At 38.2% G+C, this 13,424-nt stretch overlaps 1 protein-coding gene across 1 annotated transcript in view; it reads left to right on the top strand.

Annotated features, from left to right (window-relative positions):
• gabra3 (gamma-aminobutyric acid type A receptor subunit alpha3) overlaps positions 1-11,003 on the top strand; it is a 95,165-nt gene extending 84,162 nt beyond the window's left edge. The window contains exon 5 of the mRNA XM_057360947.1: positions 10,734-11,003. Within this exon, the coding sequence (XP_057216930.1) occupies positions 10,734-11,003 (270 nt within the window). The remainder of the gene's footprint in view (positions 1-10,733) is intronic.
• Positions 11,004-13,424: the final 2,421 nt, after the last annotated feature.

Here is a 13,424-nt window from a genome sequence, read left to right as displayed (position 1 = left end):
GCGTAATTGCAGGCGGAAGAAGAACCTGGTTTGCCAAGTCTTTAGATACTTATACTCTCTTACATTTTGTTTGTTGCTATTACTCAATCTTGGATCTCTAATGAGCTTTCATTCGGATGGCTGTGATAAATCATTTTGTTTTGATTGCAATCAGGAGTTTGAATAATGAGCGCTTTATGATTTAATAACAGGGCCTGACTCTTGGGTGAGCAACTTTGTCATTTACCTTTAGACAAACTTTTTGACCTTCGTGTGAAATATTCTGCAGTGCCATAGAGGCATTACTCTAGGCTCAAAGGATTTAATCCGACATGTCACATAATCAATAATAATTATAAGTGAGGAGAATGTGACAGTTCGCTAAGAAAGCTAGTTAGGGGCAGAGGTAAGCAGCACCTGTTGAAATCACAGAATGCAAATGACGCCTGATCTTTTGGGATGGTTTGCAAAAAAAGTGCAATCTGGAAATAATTTATGTTTGTTTACTCAAGTTATATAACTATTCAAATATAACCACTTTATTTTCTTTTTATGGGCAAATATTGACACCTGTGCTATCAGTATGGTGAAATCTCTTTAAGGTTTACTTTAGAGATCTATTAATAGCCAAACCGTTGCTGAAAAAATGCAGTTACATTCACTTATCTTGTTTTCAACTGACTCGTTTAAATTAAAAGACTCTTAATAAAAAAAACGAAATTAATTAAAAAATAACTAACAGTTAACAGTTAAAAAGTTTAACAGTTCTAAAAATGAAATTTCTGATTTAATCACCCTCTTGTCATTTTAACTGACTTTCTTTCATCTGCAGAGCACAAAAGAAGATATTGTGAAGAATGTTTGTAATGGAACAATGGCGCTACCCATTGGCTTTTATTGTATTGGAACACAAAATCAATGCAAGTGAATGGGTACCGCCATCGGGTGAGTAAATGATGCCAGAAATTTCATTTTTGGTGAACTATCCTTTTAATTTTTTTTTAATTAATTTAGCACCATATTGGATGGTAAAATATGTATTAGCTACAGTGTTGGGTAAGTTACTCTCAAAAAGTAATTAATTGCTAGTTACTAATTACATATTCAATAGTGTAATTAGATTACTGTACAAATTACTCTCTCCAAAAAGTATTTAGTTACTTATTACTAATTACTTTCTATATCCTATATCAACCTTGATTAGTTAAGTGATTCAAGGATAGGCATGAAAGGGCTCTTTTAATTCATTCAAATAAATAATATTAAACTACATAAAGTAGTATTATTAACTGACCAAAGTATTACAAATGTGAGAATGATACATTAAAGCACAGATTTTAAAGTTAGACTCTGAATTTTGATGTCAATTCGACTATTACACACACATATATTACTTTACTTTACTTATTCAAAGGGAAAGTAATTAAATTACAGTAACTAATTACTTAGTAACTAGTTACACCCAACACTGATTAGCTATAAGTTAAACAGTATGTAGTATGTGTTCCACTACCAGACGAGTCTTAAGAGTCTTCACAAACACATTCACAATAAGACCCAATAGGAACGATGACTGCATTTGCTGTTACCAAGTGCAAGTGCTTTGGAAGGCATTCTGTCATTTTTAAAAAGACTATATATAGACTATTGATTCAGTTGTCAATCCGGCAATCATTTGCTTCCAGTTTGGATTTGCAAAGAGCAAAGATAACAATAATAGACTTTTCAGCATAATAACTCAATTACATAAGTCTTCAGTTCCTAGAAAAACGGATGAACTGGCACCACTATATTTTTTCTTATATCAGTGCCCACTTCCATTTTAAAACCCCTGCTGCTCTACCCGCGTCTGCACAAATGCTTTCTCGGGACTGTGTTTTGCCCAGCAGTCAAATGCAAAGACCTTCCAGTAGAAGTGGCAGTAATGGATGAGTGACAGCCAATCGCATGCTGACAGGTCAGAGTATAGAAAGCTTTCAAAAGATGCATTAGAGCTTATGTGGAAAAAAACAGAGCGGAGGAGAGACGGTCACAAAAAAAAGCAGAAACTTTGAGCAACGAGAAAGGGAGTCTAGGCTGTGTGAGACAAAGAAAAATAACAAACAGCCTCATTTGTTCCCATAACTCACTGGCCCATTTATCTCTGTCTGCTCTAAATAGAGACATTCCGGATTGCTCGTATTTTTAGTTGCAGTAATTCTCCTCAGTACGGCAGGTGATTGTAACCAGCGCACTTAATGTCTGCAAGTAATACAAGCAGGTAATTCTGAAATAATCAGCAATCAGGCTGAAAAGATGACCTGTTTGAATATATGATATTATCGTACCGCTTTGATAAGCGAGAGCTGTGCTTGAGCGTGAATAACACACATTCATATGTTAATGAGAGAGCGTGCGGGGTTAGCGAAGGACTGTTGCCCACCTATGCGCTGTGTTTTTACAAATCCTGTTGTAACACTGCTGTATAAAACAGCGACTGTTTTAACTTTTGAGACCTTGTAAGAGCTGCATCCATGTAGTAAAAAGCATAAAATAGAGAAAAAAAGGTATGGAGGAGAATCTGCCACAGTTGTGGGCTTGATTCCCAGGGAACACAACTGATACAGTACTGATCAAACATGTAGCTTTTGTAAGTTTCTTTGGATAAAAGCATCTGACCAGTGGAAGTCGGTGTCTACAATGCCGACAATTTCATGTGGAGGTCAAAGCTGTGATCAGACGTTTGTCGAGTCACACTTAAAACGGATGAATAAAGGAGGGACGTCGTCAGTAGGGCTTTTTACTGGTGGTGGGTTATAATCTGAATCACAGAAATGGGGCCGTGTTGTTTCCGCTTTGATGAAGTGCTTTCCACGAGAGCTGCTGGAGTACGAGCCGGTCCAATCTTATGTAGCAGCAGGGAATTAGAAGCCACAGATTGTGTCACAGGCCACTTCACTGTGACATGGCCATGAGTAATCGACACTTCAGAAGACCCAGTACACTAAAGCAGCCTTTTGAATACTAATGAAAAGTATGGATGTTCGTATTTCTTTTAACCCCATTCGCTTTTAATGGCATGTTTTAAAAACACGCAATGGTTTCGAAAAATGGCAACTAAAAATAAGATGCACGCTACAAGGCACCGTTACTAGAATTTAATGCATAGAGATACCAGCTTCATAGAAATGTGTTGTTTTCAAGAAATGAAGACTTGTAACATTCCCCTTAAAGTCAAAGCAAGCACAAACACATTCCTGATTTCACACCCATCGAGTTCTCTTCACTTCTCCTAACAAAAAAATCTCCATCTGATCGCTTTAGTGGATTAAAGAGGCTCGCCGAATGGAAGCGAATTAAACAGATCATTAGATCGATCGCTCCATTGGACGCCGTTCCACTGAGAAAACAGTACAAAACTCTCAGTCGCCTGCCTGTTGTCTATGGGCGGTCTCCGAGCAACCGCATGTCTGGCGCTTGCCTTCTGAGCATCTAAGCGCGATTTAGGGGAGCAAAATCTTTCCGGCACAGTTCGCGCAGTAGCTTGCGTCCTGTTATTTGGCAGCGCGCTTGCTCGTGTCAGACATTCTTGTAGAGCCTGCGCCCTGCAGATAAGCGCCGGGACGTGGATGACTTCACAGCCCACAGAAACAAGCGAGCGGCTCAGCGGCCTGGTTCATCCTCTTCAGCTGCTCAGACGAACATATTCAAAGTGGCTTCAATTAGGAACTAAACTAAGGTGGCCTGCCCACAAGCTTGTGCTCTCAGAGACAGCCATATCTACAGAAAATACGACTGGAAAGATTTTCTACTCACCGAAAATAGCACCCACAGAGTATTAAATGGATGTTCTGGTTGTTTAAAATAAATGGTTTTAATAATTAATTGTGTTCATTTGCAGTAGACCAGAATGTAGTAATGACTCATCAATGGAACGTCATGGGAAATCAGTGGTTCATTTTTCTGCTATGCTTTTATTCTCATGTGACACACATAAAGATGAACACCGCTCATCTTAATGTAAGATGTACAACTATAAAATGAATCAGATCAATGTCATATACTTTACAGAAAGCTCTAAAGTCAACATGTAGTGAAATTTGCCATATACTTTCTTAATACATTAAGAAGAAAAACCCTGAAATCTCATGCCCCCCTTACAGATTTAGTAGAGATCTCAACAATGTCACAAGTCCTAGTCTGTAATCAGAAGTCAATATTATGTAATATCATTTTTTCTGTTTTTATTTCTCCTAAGCAACTATGGGAGAAACGCTTAAGACTTTTTGCTCTGATACCTCACCTATAGGCTGCACAGACTATTCAATAATGTTAACAAAGAGCCAAAAATATCAATAAATCGCATTCAGGTTTGGACTTAATATTATTATTCAAAGTCGCTACATTACTTTCTTCGTTGAATATTTTACATTAAAGGAATGAGTCTTGGCTTTAAATGCAATGTATATGTTCAACCTTTTTCATACTTCTCATCTAAGTGGTTATTTTGTTTTCTCTTGTGGTGATAGTTCACCCAAAAATGAAAATTCTGTCATTATTTATTCACCCTCTTGTCATTTCAAACGTGTATGACTTCCTTTCTTCAAAAAAGAACAAAAAAGATGTTGTTGACCGATCAGCGATGGCAGCCATTCACTTGGTTTTTTGTCCATACGATAGAAGTCATGGGTGCCACCGCTGTTCGGTTATCAACATCCTTCAAAACATCTTCTTTTGTGTTTTGCGGAAGGAAGAAAGTCACACAGGTTCGAAATGACAAGAGGGTGAGTAAATAATGACAGAATTCTCATTTTTGGGTGAACTTTTCCTGGCTCAAAATGAGGCGGATGTGGTGCAACGCGCATGTAGGCCCACCGTCCCTTTAAGTGGCTTAAGATAACAATTATATTAAAGTTCTAAAAATTTGATGAAAAAGACAACTAATAAGTTATATAAAACATTACATTTATTCACCGGAACAGAAAAGTTGAACATTTGAATTTTTAATTTAACCTTTTCAACTTACTTCAGCCCATAATTGCCATAATTCTTACTAAATGAGCAAAGCTCATTCACATCCTACGTTCACTTGTGGTTCACGGAGCTTTGAATGATTCGCTGATCGCCTACATTCTGTTTAAATGAATCGGTTCAAGGAGTCATTTGTTTGCGAGTCGTTATGATTACAATGTGCGTTCATACTGGCGATCTCGCTGTGTACAGTATAACGCTGATTCAACGAGCCAACTTCACAGCTAAAAACATAATGATGTACAGCCCGTTAATTTAAGAACTTTCATTTAAAAACACCTGAACACAGCTAATACAGTTCCTTATAGCTCTTCTACTGAACTCTTCACCGCCTGATAATGAAACAGCGCCTCCATTGTGGCGTAATGCCGCATCTGCAGTTACAAATGACAGTTTGTTTAATGGCCGGAGAAGACATTCGACATAATTTCTCCAAAGTGTCGGAGGCAGCACGAAATTTGGCTGAGGCGGCCGCCTCCAATTTCTCTATGCAGGAAAAACCCTGACCATGACCACCTCTTTAAAGGAAGTGTTTCCGAATAGTGTTTCTCACATCATCACAACTGTGCTGTGTTTTACCTTTCTGTGTTTTTCTTATTTGCTCCTGTAAAGCTGCTTTGGAACAATGCACATTGTGAAAAGCGCTATATAAATAAAATTGAATTGAATTGAATTGAATCATTACCCTGAAGTGGTCGCATTGTCCGCTTTACCCAGAATATCGCAGAGACTAAAATCTCTCTTATAGTTCAGTTTTTTTTTTGTTTGTTTGAAGTGGCTTAGCATTTTCAACACCTTTCATTTGGGGTTGACAAATCCCTGCCTTCCGTTTTACAGCTCATTAGCTCAACATGTTATGCCACAACCCAGTGCCCATCGCCGCTGTGTGCATCAGAAGCTGTTGCTGCTGTACTGTCTTCAGAAGTCATGGACTCATGCAGAACACGCTTCTCCTGAGGTCTTCTTTATTTTCCTCTCCTCCATCACTCTTTCAAAAGTAGGCCAAAGCCCAGTGCCCCAGCAGGACAAGTGTGAGGAAAACCCCAAACACTGTACTGTATCGTCCGTGGCTCCACATGGATTAACCAGACCGTGCAAAATTGTTTTGATCTTTAAATTAATCTTGTTTTGGCAATGCGCTTCCCCTACTGACTTTCTTTGAAGATAGACGTGTGTGCTTGTATGTTCAAAGAGAAGAAAGAGTTTGCTGGTCCCTCAGATTGTGTTTTATGAAATTGGTCCTTTGAAGATACCGTGGGAAAAGTGATCAGGGGAATATACTGTTAAGCTTAAACCTATTCTTTAACTTGTTCCTACTGTTATGTATCATATACGGTTAATGTTTCTATCAGATTACACCCTGTGTGTGATGTATTATTGTGAAACAATAATAACCAGTAAAAGCACATTAGACATAGAGCAAAAAAAACATTCTTTTTATAAAATAGCATTATGTGTATGTTAATCATAAATTACTAGAAACTCACACAAGGACCCTAACGTGTTTATCAATTCTTGATTAAACAATATGTTCTCACTCATTTTTTGTTCTCTACGGGGGTTTTTCTTGGCTCCATCAGGCTTCTTCTGCCATAATGAACACATTCCATGTGCGATAATTAATACAGATGACTTAAAAGGGATAAAGCAAGTTCTTAGGAGCGTGGAAAGGGCTGTGGGAAAAGACTGTAATTAAACCGCTAAAGAAAGCTCGCTGAATTATTTTCACAGTTAACTGACTGAAACATCTACTGCAGTCACGTTCTGCAGAAGTTATACATGGTTTGTGTTGTTTGTGTATGTAGTGAGTTATCAACATGATTTATTTTAATCTGCCACTTTGTCAAAATTATCAAAACATTTTTTTTAACAGTAATGCACTAACAAAGGAAGTTGACAGAGCCAATATTTTGTTAAATTGCGTTTTCTCCTGCACTACCTGCACTGTAATCTAGATTATAGAGATAAGACTGTTGAACTACAGTATACACATTCGTGTACACTACCGTTCAAACGCTTAGGATCACTTGACTGAAATGTATTTTTTGATCTTAAAAATCATTTGATCTTAAAGCATTGGCTTATACAGCTGCAGAAAAAATTAATAGTCCATTTCAAAATTATTTCCAAAATTATTTTTCTTGACTATTTATAGGTATGTGTTTAGGTATAATTAGCATTTTTGCTTCGTTCTTTGAACTACTGAATTCCAAATAAAAATATTCTTTCTATTTGTATTTATTTGCAAAAAATGTAAACTGGAGAAACAGGTCAAAATAACAGAAAAGATGCTCTGTGTTGTTTCACACCTACTGCAAAGAAAACAAGTTCATATTCACTTTTAAGCAATTTAGCAACATGTAATATGTAATTAGGACAGTAAATGTATTTTTTAATGTAAATGTATTTAGGAAAAGTTAAAAAATGTTTTTTTTTATGTGATAACCTGGACTTTTATCACAGCTTCCATGTGTCTTGTCATGCTGTCATGTCTTTCACATTGCTGTTGGATGACTTGTCACTCCTGATGTTTGATGTTGTTGAAATTCAACAGACACTCGACTGGAATGGCCACAATACGTCTAGAATTGGATTGGTCTCTTCATTTTTTCTGCGGCTGTAGGTTATTTGCCCAGTTGCATACAGATACTGTTCACTGGGGCAGGACAGGATTGGCTTCCTGTGAGCAAGTTAAGATCAGAACCCGGGAGGAAATCCTCTGCAGAACAAATACAATTACAACATAACGCATGGACTTTTGCACCATGAACTGAGATACGGATGAAAGAGGTTTACATTAACATCAACAGGAAACCCGTTCACACCTGGATAACTCACTGCTGTTCTCTGTTGCTCTGTTAGAAGAGAATGTAGTCCATATTGGACACCCGTTGAGAGCTACTAAAGCTCAGGAACAGCAGGATCTGCTCCCGCATACTAGGCGTGCAATGACATTATTTTCAACTTCACAATTACTCTTTGTACTCTCTGGCAGTTCAGGTCTTATTAAAACTCTTTGCATGGTGCCACACGGTTGGATCGACAGTTTGCATTCTGTAACTTTATTCCTGATATCAGGACTGAATCCCAGCAACTGTGTTGACTTTCTAACTGTCTGACTGTCCCACATGGTCCACCCTAATGGGCTCTTGGGCTTATTTACAACGACAATTTATTCTCATGGTCAAACTAGTTAAAACAGTATTTGTCCGTAGTAGAAATTTCAGCTATGGTTCACAGAAGTAATAAGGCTAAATGTAACTAAATGTATGTTTAGAAGAAGGATTGCTGTGTGATTATCAACATCTGAGATCTTAAGGTTTTATCGTCTCTGATGGATTATTTTGGTGAACATTTTTTATATACTATATGCTAGTACGTCCGTGATTTTATTAAACTGGAATATGTTCCAGGATAAACATTTGCCAATACTGTGAACAGAGCAATGATGACCTCGTGTACAGATACTTTATTTGGTCACCCTGACAGCATGTTGACAATATCTTGTTGATATGTGAACAGAATGTCACCTGCAGCATTGTTTCGCACATCTTTTGTTTCCATTTGCATTTCAATCTGTGAGACTGCTGATTTAACTATGGTGTTTATGGCACCCCTGTTTTGTTTTGTTTAGTCCAGTTTTTGTTCGTTCTCTGTATTTTTTATTTCATCGGTTTGCATATTTATCAGTGGCTATGAAAAGGCACAGCATCTGTTGCTATCCATCGAGTGCCATTTCTTTTAAATTTGGGGTTGTGAGATGATATCCCATGACACTCATTTATCTGACCAAAGCTACAGTTTTAGGCCATTTTATACAGTCTTATGAATAAAAGCTTTAAGCAAATGACCTCCTCATTGGGTTCTTTTATGGAAGCATCTGTGCTTGTCTGATCGCATTAGGAAGCCAACATTTGCCATAATGCAATAGCAAATGCTGTCAATTAAATAAATGTTGACGTGCTGATTTTACTGTCATTTCCCATGATGTTATACATGTAGGGGACATCAGTCTTGTAGACACTCGCCGTAAACTGTTTTTGGCAACATAATTATATACAAAAGAGAAATAAATAGAAACAATAGAAACAAAAACAACACTTTTTTAATATCTGGAATAACTCCCAACCATTTACGACCTCATAGCTCCCTGTAGTATTCTCTGGAGTAAAGCAAGCAACAATTTTTTTTGCTACACATGACGCAAATGAAACATATGTAATCTGTGCATTTGTAGGACACTTGCTAAGAAAGAAAAAAGCATCCATTAAGAGTCAGACATGAAGCTTCATCGCCATGGGGTTCTGCAGTTGTTTATGTGCTATTTTAATGTGCATGCCCTTACAGCTTGTTTGTTAAAAAACATGCTGTCTTCATCAGACGTGCGTATTTAAGATTTTTAGTGCATTGCTTTTTTACAATCACTGTACGCATAATAACACAAAGAATGTTTTCTTAACGTTTTTACCAATTTCTAGTCTGCTTATTTGTATGCCTTGTGATGTCGACGTCACCTGATGTTAACTTTCACTTTGTTCCTCGCTTCCCATGAAGTACTGGCGATAGACCCGCCCACAGAATCTTAAGCCGAAAGCAACTTTAGATAGAAGTCTGAAGCTTACTAAATAAATGATGTACAGAGACACACATGAGCACCATACACATTTTATTGCTGAAAACTCAAAATGGAAACTGCCATTCGTCATACAGCCTAAATTATTTTCCCTGTCATTTTGTTGTCGTCGCGGCAAAAGTGTACTAAAGACTAGAAGGCGTTTGTAATGAATGTTTTTATCTGACTTGTTTTCAGCCTTCGTTTTGAGAGCGTCTTGACATTTCTGATTGACTGGCCAACATAGATTTCTGTCTGGTGCTTCGCAAGTATCTTTCCAGCAAATTGAACCTTTTGGAGCGTGACAAAAACCTCATAGCACTCAGTTGGTAATGCAGAAAATAAAACCACCAAATTGCACATCCTGTAATTGTTTGCTGTCACGTACTCTGTTACAAGCTACAGACTTTTCTCAGTGATTAATGCGACGCTCAAAATGTTTATACAGATTGGGTTTGATCTCATTCAGAATTTAGCGCCAAGCCTCTATTTTTATTCACGACTTAAGCAGCCAATCTGAAATGAAATGACTTGAAAATGAAATGCAAACTTTAGCAGATAAGATTGTGTTTGATGTCCCGTGGAGAACCTGTGGGGAATTGTGATGCCGCTGTCATACGGTAGATCTCAAATCACGAGCGATACTCAAGCCTGTAGAAGATAGTGTGGTTTTTAGCAGAGGTTTACTGAGGACAGTGTCCCTTGTTCCATGATGGCAATATGGTCAGAGAGATAACTCTTGGAGAAGGCTTGTTTTATCCCTCCAGCGACAGATGTGAAAACCCAATCATTCGAGTTTGAACTTTTGAAGGAGCATTAAGGATCCCGCACCAGCCAGGCTGCTTCCCTCTTTAAAGTGCAATGAATTATTGAAGTGTACAACTGAGAAAAAAAAAACATCTCGACAAATCAAGAACAGCCAAACAGAAAAATCTGTTAACTACAAGAACTGAGCAAAAGTCTTTTCCCGCTCTCAAGTCATTTGGCGAGATTGGAGAAGAACTTCACACACCACCGCGGGCTTTCTCGCTGAGAGGGCGGTAGATCAGATGAGTGGGGAAACTTGGGGGGAGAAGTGAAGTTTTAAAAGGCCTGTCAGAGAATCTTGACTCAATCTGTCTCTTTCCAACAGGAGTACACGATTGATGTGTTCTTCCGCCAGAGCTGGAGGGACGAGAGGCTGAAGTTCGATGGGCCTATGCAGGTCCTTCCACTTAACAACCTTCTTGCCAGCAAGATTTGGACTCCTGACACTTTCTTCCACAATGGGAAGAAGTCAGTCGCCCACAATATGACCACACCCAATAAACTTCTGCGACTGGTGGACAATGGAACGCTTCTCTACACAATGAGGTACGACATGCTCAGACCAACAAAATTCTTAATAGTCATAAGAGTTTGAATGGATGTTGAAATTGAACTTAATTGGTGATTTCAAGTTTCCACATTCAGTCCACGTTGGAACCGAGTGTCAAAGTTCTTTACGTACTATAATAGTAGTGATCTCATTTTTTCGTGTTGTTTGGTGTCACTTGTGTCCGATGTGGATAAGGTGGTACATACAATGAAACACTGAAGGGTTACGGTCTTCTAGGCCTGTGACAATGTCATGTTTTTTATATCACAGTATTTGCTGGAATTTTATCGCAGTGAACGATAACCGTGTGTATTATCGTGCTATTTGATAACATCATTGCATTTCTTGTTTTAATTATATTAAGCAGGGAAGTAACGATTCACCGTGAGCCGGTTGAAAATCGATTATAATGTGTGACAATTCAAATCGGTTGAAGTGTGAACTGAATCGCAATACATTTTTTGAACAGCAGGGGCCGCCATGTTCACTGCAAACCTAAACGTGGACATGCTGATATTTATTAAATGCAAAAAAATCCAAGAAAAGCACAGAGAGTATTAGTTTGTTTATATTAAAGATACTTTTTCTATTATTAATTTGTTTTAAAATTTCAGTTTAGTTTTGTTATTTGAAATAAAAAAAAATATTATACAAAGAAACGTGAAGCATTTAAGAAATAATGCAAGGGAAGTTGTTCATTTCTAATTTGTTTAAACTCATTTTGTAAAAATAAATCGTGAGTAAATCGTGAATAAATCGCATGGTGAGATCAGAATTGTGAATCGCATCGCATCGTGAGCTGAGTGAATCGTTACATCCCTAATATTAAGTTATAATGTTTCAATTACTTTTAAGAAACTAACTGATGAAGAAAAAAGTATCTTGAGCATTTAAGAATCTAAATAAACATTTACATAATTGAACAAATAATTATTTATATGTAACTAAGTAAGGAATAATTGATGACGGACCGTTCTATTATCAAAAGTTAATGCACACCCCGAGGTGGTAAAGGCCGTTACACCTCGGGTGTGCATTAACTTTCGATAATTGAACGGACCGGAGTCATAGGGTCATTCCAAATTCGGGTGGACAGTCAGTCGATTGTCAGTCCCGCCCCACTTCTTCAGAAAAGCTGGCAAAGGTACATAAAGTCATAAAGTAGTGTCTTCTTATCGACGGAGGTTAAGTAGTACTCAGGGGTGGCGGGGAGCTGGCCTAGCTTTTGCACTACCCTAAACAACCCAAGTGCTTGATGAATGATTCGAGGAATTGAATTGTGACTGGCTTGGCCAGGAGCTGTCCAGAGCAATGTGTCCAACTGCCAGAGAGAAAATAGACAATTCCACCAGCAATTTTGACATAGCACCTGGCTGCCAGTGCATAGACGCTGTGAGAGACTGGTCCTCTGTATCTCTCCCCGGATAGGATTTATAACTCCAAAACTTTAACCTCATCCTGAATGTTGTAAATGACCATCACACTACAGGAAGATGGTACTATATCATCATTTTACTACTAATTTATCAGACTGCCATAACCTTGAGGTTTCCCATAACCTAAAAAGAAAATGCTTTCTCTCCCGAATGTATGAGGAATGGTGATTTTAGAATTGCTGCTAAAATGATCGTGAGAAGCCGCTATGTGCTTGAAAATCTTCACAGATCAATGCTAAATATGTATCTAAGCCCTAAGGAACTCAAAGCAATTGGTTAAAGTAGTAAAGTCAATGCTGACTCGGCTCTGTTCAGAGGGAAACAGTAACATGCTGATGCATTAAACTGATTTTCACATATGAACTACATACTCTATATAACTTTCCAGGATTCATACTTTTGCCCTAAAGGGACAGACTTTGTCAGCGAGTGAGACTATAAAATTAGCGTAGCGGCATTCATCCTGTGCAGTAGTTCCAGTGTGAATTCATTGCATTTTAATCATCACATTTTGCATTCAAGACACGGTGTCAAAAATGTTTCCATTATTTCTTTTTCACTCATGTAAGCTGTCAAACCTCCGCAAAAACTAATTGAATCACTTATTCACCCCATCTCTCATCTGTCGTGGTCATTCGAGCCTTAATCAGAACTGCAAATCCAAGTTAAACTTTAAAATTCAAAGTCGCGCATTTCCACAGGGATCGAGCTGATAATGAAGGTGACATGAAATAGACCCTCTCCGGTGGCCTTTTCGGGCACACTAGATATTTTGCTGGAAGGGCGATGCTGATCCATTCTCGTGCAGGCCGAGTCTCTTATGGATTCATTCAATATGGCTTCAGCCCTCCCCGGGCTAAGAATAACATTTGAATTTGGATGCTTTAATGAAGGCTTGTCGCTCTCATTGTGTTTGCCCGTGGGGATAGCGTGTTGCAGGGAAGTTGTTAGCTAGTGCTCCCAGGGACGAGAAAGTTGATGTTTCAGGACGATAATGGCCAAGGACATAATTGCGTTGTATAAGTGTGGG

Source organism: Triplophysa rosa, linkage group LG19 (genome assembly GCF_024868665.1).
Source record: "Triplophysa rosa linkage group LG19, Trosa_1v2, whole genome shotgun sequence".
NCBI classification, from domain to species: Eukaryota; Metazoa; Chordata; class Actinopteri; order Cypriniformes; family Nemacheilidae; genus Triplophysa; species Triplophysa rosa.
This window is presented reverse-complemented; position numbering and strand designations above follow the sequence as displayed.